The sequence below is a fragment of the Globicephala melas genome, chromosome 14 (assembly GCF_963455315.2).
Source record: "Globicephala melas chromosome 14, mGloMel1.2, whole genome shotgun sequence".
In the NCBI taxonomy this organism is placed as follows: domain Eukaryota; kingdom Metazoa; phylum Chordata; class Mammalia; order Artiodactyla; family Delphinidae; genus Globicephala; species Globicephala melas.
This window is the reverse complement of record NC_083327.1, coordinates 80,427,334-80,443,366: the sequence shown is the minus strand read 5'-3', so window position 1 is coordinate 80,443,366 and position 16,033 is coordinate 80,427,334. Positions and strand designations below refer to the sequence as shown.

General features: G+C 44.0%; 1 protein-coding gene across 4 annotated transcripts in view; it reads right to left on the bottom strand.

The window, feature by feature from the left end:
- FNDC1 (fibronectin type III domain containing 1) overlaps positions 1-16,033 on the bottom strand; it is a 114,195-nt gene that overhangs the window by 16,065 nt on the left and 82,097 nt on the right. For all 4 annotated transcript variants that reach the window (XM_060283911.1, XM_060283912.1, XM_030853027.2 and 1 more), the window contains 5 exons: positions 15,609-15,720; positions 14,105-14,491; positions 6,541-6,609; positions 4,962-5,105; positions 2,051-2,281 (listed from right to left, as the gene is read on the bottom strand). In XM_060283911.1, the coding sequence (XP_060139894.1) occupies positions 2,051-2,281; positions 4,962-5,105; positions 6,541-6,609; positions 14,105-14,491; positions 15,609-15,720 (943 nt within the window). The remainder of the gene's footprint in view (positions 1-2,050; positions 2,282-4,961; positions 5,106-6,540; positions 6,610-14,104; positions 14,492-15,608; positions 15,721-16,033) is intronic.

The window sequence follows — 16,033 nt, the reverse complement described above, 5'->3', positions numbered from 1 at the left end:
GCCCAGAAGTGTGATGTTCTGTTTGGGTCTAGGAGGTATCTGTGTATCCACTTTGCCTCGCTGTTCTACAGCGAAAAGAGCTGGTGGTTGATTCATTTGCTGATGAAGAGCTCCCACGATATTCTCTTTTAGCCTCTGGGGTCTAAACAGCCCTGCATATTGCAGGGCTGTCGTGCACTGAACTATTCCACAGTAAACAGCTTCGCAGTATCAGCACAACCTTCTATCGGGAGTGCCCGAATCCCTATCAATTCTTCAGCCATGTTATCTATGCTCGTGGCATGAGTACTCGTGATTAGGGCACTGAGGTTTGGTTTAGGGTTAGGTGTAGGGTATGTGTTGATGAGATGACCTCAAAGTCTCCAGGAAGGCTTGGGATGTGAAGTTAACAAGAGCATGTGTTTCAGAAGCACGCCCTCTATGGGATGATACAGGAACTGCTTCGGAGTTAAGTCCGGTGACATTTACCGGGAGTTCTCTGAAGGCTCCTCACGCGGCAGCCCTTGAGGCATGTCTAAGGTGGCTGGCGCTCTCATCCTGTATCCATCCTTCTGTTTTTCAGAAGCCCCGTGGCTCAGGGCACAGTGGTATATTTATTCTAAGTAATATTTATTCTAAGTAACATCTGTTATGCAAGAGATCAAAAGCTAAATAGCTTAAGCTAAGATTTTCCATTATTTTTTTTCTGTATGCTTACTTGCTTGCTTTTCAAAATTGCCATTCATAAAATCATATTCAGTTAATAAAAGGATTTTCTGGCTGCTTTGACTACAAGCTTTCCTTCTTCCGTTGATTTATTCGTTTTCTATTAGGAACATGCTGGACTTCACAGAAGCTGGCCTCTGCAGCCCATGCAGCTCACAGGCTGGGGGCGACCGTCACTTACAGTTAGACCAAGACTCCGCCCCCTCGATCTGTACCCTCGCTCTCCCCTGGCCCTTCCGCCTTACCCGGCACAATACCCAGGCACTCTGTCCTGTGTTCCTTATCCTGGTTTTGGGGCTGCTGTGCAAACTCCATTAGAAAAGTTGCTCTTTGGATGTGCTTGGATATTTTCTTATCGTTTTAAGAGATAATGTTGGGGACATAAAGCAAAAGCACTAAAAATTTTGAATTTGATGAACCACACTAGCATATTAGTGACAGATAATATGTCAAACTCTGACTTACAGCACCATCCCCAGTCCCGAGTCACACACACACACATATGTTCCTTCCTCTTATATAACTAACTGACCCAAAAAGAATCATTTGCAAAAGAAGGGTCTATTCAAAAAAACATTAATTCTTTACTGTAGGAACTTATCTCAACAAATTTATCCTCAAATATATCCTTGGCAGAATCAAAGGAACTCATGAACATCTCACAGGCCAAGACCTAGGAGGAGGAAGATCCCTGGGCACTTTGCCATCACATCTGGGGCCCATCTAAGGAATTCAGGGACACGGAGACTGGTTTGGAAGCACCCAGCAGACATGGAAAGAAGGGAAGAGGCTGTCACGACCCCAGGGTTGACTGTGACTCCGGGTAGCGCACAGTAGGAGCTCTTTCATCACCCATGCTGTGGGATCTCATCTTAGTGTGGCTCTGTGGACTCCCTGGCTATTTGCAGGATTACAGAGTATAAGAGACGTAACGACATTTTGCATAGGAGGAAAGCAAGGTCCAGAGAGATGAGGTAGGTAGCTCAAAGTCATAAAAACCAATTTGGGACTAGGATTCAGGACTTCTGACTTTCATCTAGTGCTCTTCATACTACCCCACAAGGCTTCCCATACTGCCTCTATTTCATTCTTTTAAAAGAAGACATCTGCGTTCATCCATCCAATTCATCATCCGGTTCATGCCCCTGTCCATCCATTTAACCTGTCCATCCATCCTCACATCCATCCATCATTCATTTATCCAATCCATCCGTTCATGTACCCATCCATCCATCCATCCATCCATTTTCCATCTATCCACTCATCCATCATCCATCCATCCCTTACTGTCTGTATTTCCCACCTACTGGTTGACAGGAACTCTGAGCATCTGCCTTGGACACACCTGTTATCACATCTCCCGGGGCGGATTTGTCCCAGTCCACAATGACAAATGAGTGGCAGCCTTCCACGGCGACCACAGTGATGTTGCGGGGGGCATGCTGAGGAGGCAGGTCACTCTTCTTCAGGTCGTTTGGAATGATTTCATCCAGGCTGTCCACTTGGAAGTGATCCAGAGCGTCAGTCAGAGAGCATGGGGCAGACGGGTCTTTATTTAGGTACGTCACGTAAGGAGCTGGAAAAGAACAAAGATACCCAGTCGGATTGCTGAAGGCTTTCTCTGGAGGCAGAAACATGATGTCTGCTCCACGGAGGAGACCCCCTGATTCAGCCTCTTCCTACTAAGCATCCAGGGTCATCAGCCCTGATGCCAAACTTGGACGCGCATCCCTAGCCCTCTTGTATGGATCTATATATTTATATCTTTCAACATCATGGTGTCAAAAAGAGCTTACCGCCCCATCAACGTCCATGATTATGACCTCGGTGGTTCTGAAACATCTCTGAGCTACGATCTAGTATAACATAAGCCTGCAGCATTCTGCCATTCTTACGCCCCAAAACTTAGAAGGGTGTGAATCAGCCCGACTTAGAGTTCTCTCAACCTTAGTTCATTCCCTAGGCTGTCTTGGGACCAGAAAAAACCATACGCTGATCAAGATACACAGCCTTAGCCTCAGTTCTGGGTGGCCTTCCCTGGGACTTCAGGGACTCACATAACTACCTGTAATGTCTGCACAGGCCAGGCCTGAATACCCTTCTACAACATCACCACTCAGGACGATAATAGCTACCTCACATTTATGGATAGGCTCAAGCTTTCTCTATACACGTGATCTCAGTAGATACACGGGCCCCAGAATTAAGGCAGGACAAGAACTGATAACCCACACTCCAGCTGAGCCTACGGATGCTGACAGAGGCCCCCAGAGCAGCGGGCAAACAGAAGCTTTTCCCTCTAGTCCACAGCTCTTCTTATTACATATGCTCTAGAAGTTAGAAAAGCCAAGGAATTGGATTTGAGCTTGCTACATTCAAGACCCCCAAGTAACAATTTCTAGAACTTTCTAAACGTTCCATTGCATCTTTTCGTACAGGTTCTCATTCTCAGTGGCTATGAGGACTGAAAGCAATTTTTAGATCCCCTATATTCCAATACTCTGTATAAAATTAGGCCTTTCGAGCTTGTTCATGATCTCATCAGGAAGTTTGGGGGAGCCGTCTACTACGCTTTATAGAGTTATAGGCATATGAAAATAGCCAGACAATAGTAAGCCTTTCAGGCTTTTAAGAGTTCTTTGGAGCAGTTAATAATAGCACTGAAAGCATTTCTATTTCTGTCACGGAACCACAGAGAGAAAAGTCAGCACATTCGGGGGATTCAGCCAGGCTTCTGCGTGCCATGGCCCAGCATTACCATTTGTCTCAGGACTCCTCCTTCTAATTAAGATTCTTAAAATTCAAAAAAAGAAAAAAAGAAAGCACTTCAAACAGATAACACACACACACACACACACACACACAGAGATTCTTGTTCTTCAAGTACGTGTGGTTCAGACACTCAATACTACATCTTGGCTGGCAAGAGTTGTTCTCTGCTGATGGCAGAACATTTGTTTTGGAAACAGAAAAGTGTGATATTAGTTTAAGCTGTTGCCTGTCTCCACTCAGTAATAACTTATTGTTTTTCCACTTAGTAATATGTTAATCTGTCTTGTTAGCAAAGTTCATTAAGGGCATGGGAAGAGAAGACTCCCAAAGGGAATGAAACACAGTTTAGTGAAACAAAATATCTTCCTGAAATTGTTTTAATAATTGAGAAAGAAGAATAGAATCAATTTCTAGGTCGCAAGTCCTTGAGGCTAACAAAAACTATAGGAAATAAACTGAAGGGCAAACGAACCTATTTATAAAACAGAAGTTGAGTCTCAGATGCAGAAAACAAAATTGTGGTTACTGGGGGGAAGAAGAGGGAGGGATAAATTGGAAGATTGGGATTGACAAACACAGTACTATACAGAGAAAAGATAATAAGAACCTGTTGAATAAATAGCACAGGGAGCTCTAGTCAATACTCTGTAATGACCTATATGGGAAAAGAATGTAAAAAAGAGTGGAAGAAAAAACTGAAGGAATGGGCTTCCCTGGTGACCACTAATTAAGAATCCGCCTGCATATGCAGGGGACACGGGTTCGAGCCCTGGTCCGGGAAGATCCCACATGCCGCGGAGCAACTAAGCCCGTGCACCACAACTACTGAGCCTGCGCTCTACAGCCCGTGAGCCACAACTACTGAGCCCGTGAGCCACAGTACTGAAGCCCGCGCCTAGAGCCCATGCTCCGCAACAAGAGAAGCCACCGCAATGAGAAGCCCGTGCACCACAACCAGAGAAAGCCCGCGCGCTGCCACGAAGACCCAACGCAGCCAACAATAAATTAATTAATTTAAAAAAAAACTGAAGGAAAACAGCTTCAGCTCTTTGAAACTCTAAGTAGCTCAATTCAGTAAACCGCTCATCTTTTAGGAAGAAGCTAATGAAGTGCAGGCAAGGCCTAGTGGAAGTCTCATCTCAGAAAAGTTGGCTACAGTAAAAATACTCATATTCCCTGGACTGGTGATTATCGAAAGTGTTCCTTCCTCTTTGTCCACACAAGGCAGCCTCTCTGAACTCTATTCTGTCGGATCCCAAACGTTCTCCTGCATTCAACCCCCCTCCCGACTTCTGCAGAAAGCAAGCTCATGTGCATCTAAACAGGAATGACTCGCTGAATCAGCCCAAATGGAAAATTCATCCGGGAAAATAAGCCACTGCTGCAAGTGCGCGGCCTTGGCCAGTCCAAGGGATTAGCTGTGCTCTTCTTCAAGGAACGAAAGTTAAAACCCACGGCTCTCTGATTCAGGAAGTTCTATTTACCAACAAATCGCTTCTTTCCAGCCAGATCGAACTCTTCTTCAGGGTAGGAACTGATGGAGCCTTCCGGGGGGATGACAGCAGGAGTGGCAGCAGGGGTGGAGGGCTTGGTGGTGGCCGGCAGCCTTGAGGTCTCAGCTTCATAATCTGAAACGATGCGATGGTTTTGTAATTGGGCACTTCCAGAAAAGGGGCACCGTGTACCATCAAAAGAGACCTTCTTAAGATTGATCTCTACACGGAAGCACGTGCGCGCACGCACCCCACCGCTCCATGGAATAAATGCTATGCCTGAACGGAATGTGATGCTAACAAAACAGTATCTCCTCCCACTTCAGTCCTCCCGGAAAAGCAGCTCCTGGTGAAAGAAAGGAAGGAAAAAAGAAACACGATGACCAGAAAAATGAGATTTTTAGAATCAAAGCTGGACAGAAACTTAGAATTCACCCCGTTTTGCAGGCTCCTGTTACTGGTCCAAGACCATTCTCTGCCTAAATAATTTTCCCTTTTAAAGCCATAAAAAATTCACATGAGAAAAGAAACTTGATTTTTTAAAAAATTTATCTTCTGTGTATGGGCTTTTCTCTGGGGAGGGGTGTAGGATTAATCCTATTCAGAGAACTAATCCGTTAACAAAAAAGAAAACTCTGCTCCCTTTCAACAGCTCCAAACCATAAGAAAGGTGCTATTTTCAAAGATGCTAAGAAAGCTTCCTTTGCTTTCTCACATCTGCTGTTTTTCTTTTAAGTCCATTTTTTTTTTTTTTTTGAAAACTGGGGGATTAAACCACTACATGGAACGATCGTGATGGCATCAAAGGTAACATTATTCCCACATTCGTGATTTAAGAGCCTTGGAACTACAGACAGCAGCAGGCAGGCAGAGCACAAAAATGGGGACAGACATCCCGAGTGTCAAAGACCAGCACTGGGGTGGGGACAAGATTTCCACGTGAATTCCTTCAATTTCGGAGGCAACTTACAAAACACACAGAACCATCGCAGGGTCGTAAGTACAATGACAGGATTAGTTACCATTGATGGAGTGAGTGTTCCAGGTGCCATGCAAGGTGTGTGTATTCTTTATCTTAGAAACTTACCTTGACATGAAAACATGCTATGATAAAAAAAAAAAAAAGAATCAGCACATCTAGAGCACTGTATTTTTTTATGTAATTAGAAAAGGAGAGGAAGGAAAGAATGAGAATGGGAAGAGTCAAGGCTGGAGGCCGAGACCTGGTTAAACCAAGTCATTTTACTAACGGTGTGGATGGGGGACAGGAAGGCTCAGAATGAAGCAGCTCCAGGATCTCTAGAGGAGGGAGGGGCTGAGAGGGAGGGAAAGGGGGGCTCAGGGAACTGGTCTGCAAGCTGCATCTGTGTATCAAGAACACTGTTTTCCTTTAGGTTAACCTGTATTGGGGGGTAGCTTGGAGGGGGACGGTATAACCACCCTTCCCTAAGCATTGCCACCCACCCCTGAGTTCCGAAGGAAACGGAAATTGAAGTCATCCACTTAGTCATTAAAATAAGATTCTCTCATCAGAAAAGTATGCAAATAATGTGTTTAAAAACATTAGTACCTTCATCATAGATCACGTACGCCTCTTCCGTGGGCACTGCCGTGTCGGTCTCCAATCCTGAGAACTCATCTAGTGAAGGAGGAGAGGGGAACGGTCAGCAAACGTCCCAGGGTTTCTTCTCAGCATCACGCCGAGGGCACAGTGATCCAGCCCCATGATGGTTCCAGGGGAGTAAGCGCCCCCTGCCAGGGGCTCCTCAGCTTCCTCAGAAGGAAGGGAGCTGGAACCCAGATTTTCTCTCCTTTGTACTCAGAAAAGGGCCCTGGGGCGCCCTCAAGGATCGAAACAAAGATGCCTCCCCAGCATCCTCGACCAGCTCAAGGGGCTGTTCCTGACCTTCCTCCCACCTCTGCGGCGCCCAGGCTCCCCCTGGCCCGGGATGTTGCAGGCCTGAGAACAGGCATTCTGGGAGAGCAGAGAGTGGCAGCTGGTACCCAGGATGGGGACAAAACTCCTTCTTCCGGGAGCTCCTTTATTCATGGCACCCTCATTCTCTCCAACCCCTGGATCCTGCCACTCACATGTTCCAGAAGCAGGGTGACCTCCTGCCTCTCCTCTTTCCCAATCTGGCTTCACTGCCCCTCTAAGCTCCCACCCTCTCTCACCGACTCAGAGATAAATCTGTACTGATTAGACTTCTTAACTTGCATATGAAGTTTGGAAATAATATTCCAATGATTACAAACTTGTTTACAAACGGGTAGGGCTCTATTTACAAAACCATGAGATCTATTATGACTACAAAATTATCCTCTAAATGCAATTAATAGACTTTTATATGTGATTTTTTGATGTCTTCCAGAAAGCCCTAATTATAAGAACCATTGTTAAAATGACTATTATTAATGACTGAACTGATATCACGAGCATGGAATGACAACTTGGTTAAGAAAGGTGAGTGAAAGCAAAAACCACATTTTTTGCGTCCACCATCTGGGTCCTTTCAGCAGAAGCTTTTTTGAGAAGGTGGGAGGAGATCAATATATTACTTCTCGACCTGTGGGAGGAAAACGCAGCTGCAAAAAGGAGACCGTTTCTTTGTAGCCGGTAAGATCTTGAGGCACCTTAAAAATTCAGAGGAATTCCTTTCTTCCTTTTGACCTGAAGCCACAGCAATTATACGGAACTCTCAATTCAAGGCACACTTAAAAGGCAGAGGGGGTGTGAGGGGACAGCAAGCAGGAACTAGGATTTATCACTTGCCTTCTGGGCATCAGGCACTGTCACATATATATTGTTCGAGTTAATCCTCACATAAGATAAATGGGGTTCATTATACCCACTTCTCAGCCAAAGACACAAAGGATTTATACCATGCCTGGAGTCACACAGCTGGTAAAGGATAAAGCGCTGAAACAGACTTGGACTTGAAGGCCTCGGCTCCAAAGACTATGTTCTTCATACTTCATCACTGCCGCCCCTGTTTAAAAGTTGGACTAACCGATCTTTTGCTTGTAAACCTTAAGGCACTTTATTAGAATCGTCATTCCGCAGCATAATGAAAGGGGAATTGAACTAGAAAGTATACCGACGCCCTTCACTCAAAATATCACAGGCACCAAGTTTGAATGGTTTTCTTGCTAGGAAATCACTGATCATTCCTGAGAGATACACCAGTATAATCATTCTACTAGCCTTGTCTGAGCCTACTTTGAATAACTTCAGGAGTGCGATGCTGCCGAAACAAACTCCACCAGCCGAGGACAGTGGGAACCTTGCCTTGCTTGTCTGGCCCCTCTGCGATGAAAAGCCCCGCATACACCTGAGGCCCGTGACACGCCCCCCACCTGCCTCACCATGGAGGTGGTGACGCTGGGGATGTTCTGACAGGGCCAACGAAAGTCAACAAAGAGAAGTTGTAAATGATCTGCCTTTCAGGATGGGCATTTCGAGAAAAACGATTAGACGCGATGTTTTTTTAGGTCATTCCAATGTCCATATGTCTGGATTCAAGAGGAATGACTTCTGGGCTGGTTTCAATTAGACAGTTTTCAGGTTGACACCACCTAACGTTTGGAGTTACCTGGCTGTTGTGTCCCAGAAACCATCTTCCTCCCTGTGTCCATTTAACTTTCAAGAATGTAGTCTTGTTTCACCTCATTATCAGCTCAGGTTCATTTCCTTTCATTATTATTCTTGCTCAGGTCAAAATGAATAAACTGTACAATGTTTGCCTCCCGGAGTGAACGAGAAAAGGGGAAGCTATAGGGTTTCTTTCCTGGACTCCTGATACTAAATACAATTCCTTGAGGAGCTGAAACGCTCTGGTCCAGCACCAGGCCACAGACACGATGCCTTTCACCTGCGAACTTGGATCACTTCTTGAGATGAGTGACAGTTAAGTCTTCTGGCAAAAGTAAACATCCTACTGAGTGATTTAGTGCTCCTTTTTTTGTTTTAAGACCAAATGAAGTCAGGCATAATTTTTCTAAAAGAGCACCATCTTGATTCCAAGTAAAAGAAACTTGCAGATGTAATGAAATAGTTTTACAATTTTGGGGGAAAAGCTGACCCTCAGAATTTGCCCCACCTGAATGGCATTTTGAAGCATTTGGAGCTACATAAAACTGGATGTTTTATAAGCCAACCCAGAATCAATGTCAAAAGCTTCCACCTCTTCATATAAAAGTATCTACCAGCCACCAACCATGTGGTACTCAAGGTTATTTTTTTGAGTAGTTTATCCAAAGTCATGAAAAAAATGAGCGTAAAATGTTCGGGTCTTAGCTCCAGAGATATTTTTTTTAAACTATAAAAAAGATTCTCATTAGAAGTTTAGAGAGAAGGTAAATTCCAGCCGTTTGAAACCCAAGGATATTTGCAAATTATTTGGTTGGTCCAGCTCAAGTGAATTTTCAATTATTCTGTTTGTATTTTCTGTCTCGAGAGTGAGCTGTGGCAGGAGGGAACTGTTTTCCACGATGACTGATGGTCTTCTAAAACATGCACCAAGGTCATGTTACAAATTGTTGAAGACGTTCAGCTGGCTCGTAACATTTCCAGACACACACGATACCATCCGATCTGCTGTCGAATTGGAACCTGAAAAACAAGGATCGCTGGTAAAAGACTTCTCAGTAGAAAACAGAGAATGCCTATGGCTTGGGGTATGGTGTAGATATCCAAAGATGCATAATTAGGTACCATGAGGAATCTGAGGTGAAGCAGAGGACGCTATCTCTACTGCAAGGAGTTTATTATTTAATAGAGAAGTCATAGCAAGCAAAAAAGTGTGTGTGTGTGTGTAAGAGAGAGAAAGAACACCAATACGCTGGAAACAAGCATATAATATGCATCTATGCTTACAGGAATATGCAAACAATATGGCCTCTATAACAAATGCTTAAATTACTGGAATGATTTAATGACACAAGGTTATTCCCAAAACACTATTTTAAAGCAGTGTTTTCAAGGGAAAGAGGGGCAGGATTTAACCAGGGGAGCCGAGACTAAGAGACGTGAAAAGATGATTTTAAAATTGGAGGGCTAGACACAAAATGTTAGGACTTTGCCAATGGAAGATGATGACAAATGGTCGGCTATATGGGGGTTGAAGAGGGGACTCTTGGAAGGGGAGGTGTTCTCTCAGGGGTCACAACACAGGTTCTAAATCATCATCCCTACAACAGCAATTTCAGGTTACTAGGTTGCAAAGTGCCATGGCCAAAATTTGCTTGGTAAATAAACATTGGTTGTATGCACATGGAGCCCCAGCACTTGTGGGTGTACATTATAAACCGAACTACAGTCGTCCCTAGATGTACACTGGGACTTGGTCCAGGAGCCCCTGTGAATACCAAAATCTGTGGATGCTCGAGTCCTTTTTATAAAATAGAGTAGTACAAGGAATCCAAGTTTGGTTGAATCCGTGGACGTGAAACCCGCGGTACAGAGGGCCCACTGTACACCGAACACAACAAAAAAAGTACTGGAGAGAAAACACGAACACGAGAGCAGAGCAAGAGGAGGGAGACACAGTACAGGCGGTACTGGGAGTGAAGTGTGAGGGGGAGAGTTGGGACTGTCGCTCCGCTGACATCAGCATCTGTCCTGAGTCTCACTGTCCCATTTACAGGATGTGTTTCTGCAGGTCGAGGCCACTGGAACGTGTTCAACTAAGACATGGCAAACTCTACTGTACTTTATAGATAATACAGAGGGTTTTCGTGAACAATTTTGACTGTGATTTTCTAATTACAAGCCGTCTTTAGAAGCCAATTCCCCCTTAAGGTGCTCCCTTCCACCTCTACCCCTCTCCAGGATTAGCCCTGACAGTTGCATTCCAGTGGTGGAGGAAGCGGGGACCGTGCTTTCTATTTCTGAGGCAAGCGCAGGGCTTGGATGAGTCACGTTCAAGGAGTGTGTGTCGAGCTGCACATCTGGGTAGGAGGCACACGGAGGCTGGTGTAAGGAAGCCCAGTAAGGAGGAATCATTTGAGTGTTGGGCCAATAGGGTCAGCCTAGCAATGGAGGTATGAAGTCTAAGAAACGTGACGGAGGAAGAATCGGCGGGAAATGATGAGACCTGACAACAGAGATGAGAGAACCAAAGGAGACATGAGACACCAAAGCCTCAGGCCTGCAGAAACGGATCTTTATCCCATCTTGCTCTGCCGTAAACAACTTGGTTTCCTAATGAGAGGGAGCTGTTTCTATCTACTGTAATTTCAGGTAGATTGTGCATTAGATTGTGAGGTTTCAGAGGCACAGCTACGTCACCGACTTTTCTATGTTTCCCACAGAATCCAACCCATGTGGAGTAGATGATTAATGATCATTTGCTGACATTATTTTCCAAAATTATGAATGAAGCCAGAAAAACAAAAACAAGAGCTACTCCATCCTCTTCAAATTACCACACGGGCTTTCTCATAATGAAATCACTGTACAATGATAAAGAAACATTTATCAAATGAATTCCCTAAATCAGGGTTTATCTAGACACAAGACTTGATCATGCTCACTTTCAATTTCAGAACCTATACACAGAAAGTATAAAAAATAGCTATGTCAACATCATTAGTTATTAGGGAACTACGAATCTAAACCACAATGAGGTACCACTTCACACCCGCTGTGAATGAAAAAGACAGATAATAACAGGTGTTGGTGAAGATGGAGAGAAACTGGACACCTCATACATTACTGGTGGGAATAAAAATGGTGCAGCTGCGATGGAAAACAGTTTGGTCGTTCCTCAAAAAGCTAAACAGAGAGTTACCATTTGACACAGCAACTCTACACAAGAGAATTAAAACCAGGAATTCAAAACAAAGAACAAACCTGTACGTGAATGTTCATAGTGACACCAGTCATAATAGACAAAAGGTGTTAAAAACCCAAATGTCCATCAACTGATAAATGGACAAAATGTGGTCTCTCCACACAATGGAATATTAATCAGCAGTAAAAGGAATGAGGTACAGACATATTCTACAATGTGGAGGAAACTTGAAAACAAATTATGCTAATTGAAAGAAGCCAGACACAAAAGGACACATTTCACATGATTCCATTTACATGAAATGTCCAGAACAGGCAACTATAGAGGCAGAAAGTAGATGAGTGGTTTCCCGGAGTTGGGAGGAGCAGAGAATGGGGAGTGACTACTAATGAGTCTAGGGTTTGTTTTGGAGGGTGATGAAGATGTTCTGGAATTTGATAGTGGTGCTTGTTGCACAGCTCTATGAATCTGCTAAAAACTGTACACTTTAAAAGGGAGAACTTGATGGTATGTGATTTCTGTCTCAAGAAAGCTATTATTAAAGATGTTTTTTAATAAAAACAACTATGATTGGAAATGATACTAGGAAGAAAATGTTTAATGAAGTTGTTAGTGGAGCAGCAGAAATAAACAAGGAAGGTAAGCCATACAGAAGTATTTTTAAAATCATAAATTATAGTACATTATGATATTGTTTGAGGATGATAGGTTGCTCTCCCCAAATTTAATTGCTTTTCCAAGACTTTGTACTTATTTTCGAAATGCTGTCTAGAGGTAAATTGTTACTTTTTTTTTTTTTTTTACTACCATTGCATTTCTTTTTTCTTTTTCTTTTTTTATTTTTATTGGAGTCTAGTTGCTTTCAGAGATAAATTATTATTAACACTTGGACACTAATTTGGCTTGGGCTAGGCTATCAGACGAATGGACAGGAGTGAGGTAAAAAATACACATCTCTAGCATGATCTGCAAAGAAAAGAAGAAACAAAAATACCAAGAAAAATATGGACCTTCATGCCAACTAAAAAGCCCCGAAATACAACGGAAATGCGAAGAACATGCAATAAAGCCTACATCAGAGGAGACAAAAGAAAATGTAAAATATTAATAATAACAGTAGTAGTAATTAGAACCAAATCCAAGATAGTCACTCTTCTGTTTACAACCAATTATTAAACAAATATCTGTTCTAATTATACTTCAATTAAAAAAATGAAACACATCAACGTACGCAGAAGTAAGGAAGATACATAATATTTTCATACCGGAAACCCAAAGGTAAATTCCAATTTGTACTCACTGGGTTAGCTGGTAGTGTGAGAATTTTCTTCCCAATCGTCCTCTTCTTCAGTGTGTTCCTTGTTCTTTGGTGTGAATTTTTCAGATATGTCAAATGTTCCTGTTTCTTCAGAACTTGTCCATGGAAAGACTAACTTCAAACAGAATTCCCAGTTTGGAGACAGCATTCATGTTCAAACTGATTGGGTTTATCAGGTCAATGATGCTATATAAGAGTTCGGGGCATGAGTGTGATTTCCTGAAATGAAGGGTCTTCACTCTGCGTTAGCTTAAAAAGACAGAAGCTTTACAGCCTGCGTTGCAAGTCATTTGAACCCGAGGGAAGGGGGTGAATTTGCCTTCTCGAGCCTGAGGCAAATACAGGATGACACAGCAGGGGCGCAGGACAGCCCTGGCTGGGTGTCCCAGAGCAGGGAAAGGGCTCAGTCTTAGCCAGTGGACGGCCCCTGCTGCCACGCAAGGATAAGCGTTTTCCAAAGGGACTGCTGATCAAACATGCTTGGGAAATGCTACTTTACTTGAAAATTCACAATGAGACTATTCAACAGTTAGAGTCCAACAGGAAGAAATTCCTTTAACCTTGTTTACACCACACAGGTAATCACAGAACCTTTTTTAAAAAATTACTAGATAATAATAATTATTATTATATTTTAATTATTATTATAACCAGTACTAATCTACTAATATCCAGTGGGACACACTTTGGGAAGCACACTGGTCCAAACTAACAATGTCCCATGTTTCAGCCAGATTTTTGACTTGGGTGGTGACAAAGGTTGCCAGATAAAACAGAGGATGCCCACTTAGATTTGAATTGTAGAGAAGCTTTCATATAAGCACGTCCCACGCAGTATTTTTGTTTGCTGAGTCTGACCATCCTAGTTGTGACACAGCGCGGTCAGTAAACCCCGTGAGCTATAAGTGCCTGCAGCTGCCTCTCCACTGTGCAACCCCACTCACCGCCCCGCTGTCTCTGCGGCCCTAGTCGGCAACGCAGCGCGCCATCACATGAGTTACCGGCACAACGAAGACGGTTACCTTCCTCGGGGTGGCACTCCGGGATCCCATCTGAGCCCACGACGAGGTTGCCATCCTCGTCATGTCGCTCCAGGGTCCCGGGGCGACAGGTGGGGATGCGAGCAGCGGGCTCGGGGGCGGTGGTAGTGGTGGTTGACTGCGTAGTGGTTCGGGTGGTCGCTGGGCGCGTGGTGCTGGTCGTGGTGGGCTGAGGGGGCGTGGTGGTCGGGGGTCGCGTGCTGGCGGTGGAGGAACTGGTGGTTGTCTTGACGACCCCCAAGCCCACCAGGGGCTTCCCTCCGAGGCTCAAAATGGGCTTATCCTGGGGACTGGCCAAGGGTTTGCCATATCGCCCCTGCCCGAAGAGGGGGAGGCCATCAGGGCTCACCACGGGGGTCCCTCCCAGATCTGAAACAAAAATCAAACAAAATCTGTGCAACAAGGTGAAAGGACACAGGGAAAGCAAAAAGCAAGTGGAAAATGTCTTCTCACAGGCTTCTATTTTCATCAGTAAAAGGCAAAGAAAGAATTAAAGGGACATCAGGTGAGGGAGCAGTATCTGCTGCTATCCAGAAATTTCTAGGCTATTTACATTATCCATTACTCTGTACTACCTTATATAAATATATAAATATTTCATTGTTATGCCCCATTACCTGCAATAACTCGAAGTCTCCAGTAAGGAAAGTAATTCTTTCGCCCTCTTCATTCCTACCCCTAAAGAGTTCAGTGTTACTGTGGACAGTAAGGTGGCAAATTTATTCTATAAAGGGCCAGAGAGTAAGTATTTTAAGCTTTATGACGCCACTACTCAACTTTGCCACTACAGGGCAAAAAAGCCACGGACAGTACACCAACAAATGCATGTTTCCATGCTCCACTGAAACTTTGTGTATGGATGGTGAAATGTGAATTTAATATAATATTCACATGTCACAAATGTTATCATTCCAGGATTTTCTGGCAGTCATTTAAAAATGTAAAAACAATTCTGAGCTCCCAGGCTGTATCACAACAGGCAGCAGACAGGGTTCGGCTTTAGAAGCTGCTTTGCTGACTCCTGCTCTCGGCTGCCCAATCCCAAGAATGAAGTCAAGAGCCACCTTTTCTAGAGGGTGGAGAGTCTGTAAGAAGACAGTTGGATCAGGGAAGAAGCTAAGTTCTGCCCCCTTCTGAGGCACCTCCTTTCCACATGGCTCAAGGGCCCCCATTAAAAATGAGTAGGGGGCTTCCCTGGTGGCGCAGTGGTTGGGAGTCCGCCTGCCGATGCAGGGGACACGGGTTCGTGCCCCGGTCCGGGAAGATCCCACGTGCCGCGGAGCAGCGGGGCCCGTGAGTCGTGGTCGCTGAGCCTGTGCGTCCGGAGCCTGTGCTCCGCAACGGGAGAGGCCACAACAGTGAGAGGCCCGCGTACCGCAAAAAATAAAAAAAATTTTTAAAAAATGAGTAGGAGGAGAAAGAGAGAAGTTGTCACTCTACAGCTAAGTCAGGACACTTTTGCTCCTTAAAAAACACTCTCACTTACCCACAATGGTTCGACCATCTCCTCCTAGTTTAACTCGAAGGGGATTTCCTTGTGAATCCTGGAGGTGCCTTCCTTCTCCGTTCAATACTAACCCACGATCAAGATCCACGACCTAAATCCATGACACAGATTAAAAGATATATTGAACATTTCAAAATGTTCACCTTAATCCAACTGCATGAACATATGTGAATAGGAAACATTATTTTTGTCAGCATCATTCATAAGGTTTAATAAGAATAAAGTACGAAACAGTCACATTTCATATTATAATTGCTTATCTATATAATATGTAAATTGTTTTAAGTTTCTCAAATATTCAAAAGATGTTCAAAATACTTTTACCATTTAATATGCTGTAGTATGTAAAAAGTAGGAAACAACCTAAGTGTTCATCAACAGAGGAAAGAGATTAAATAAATTAT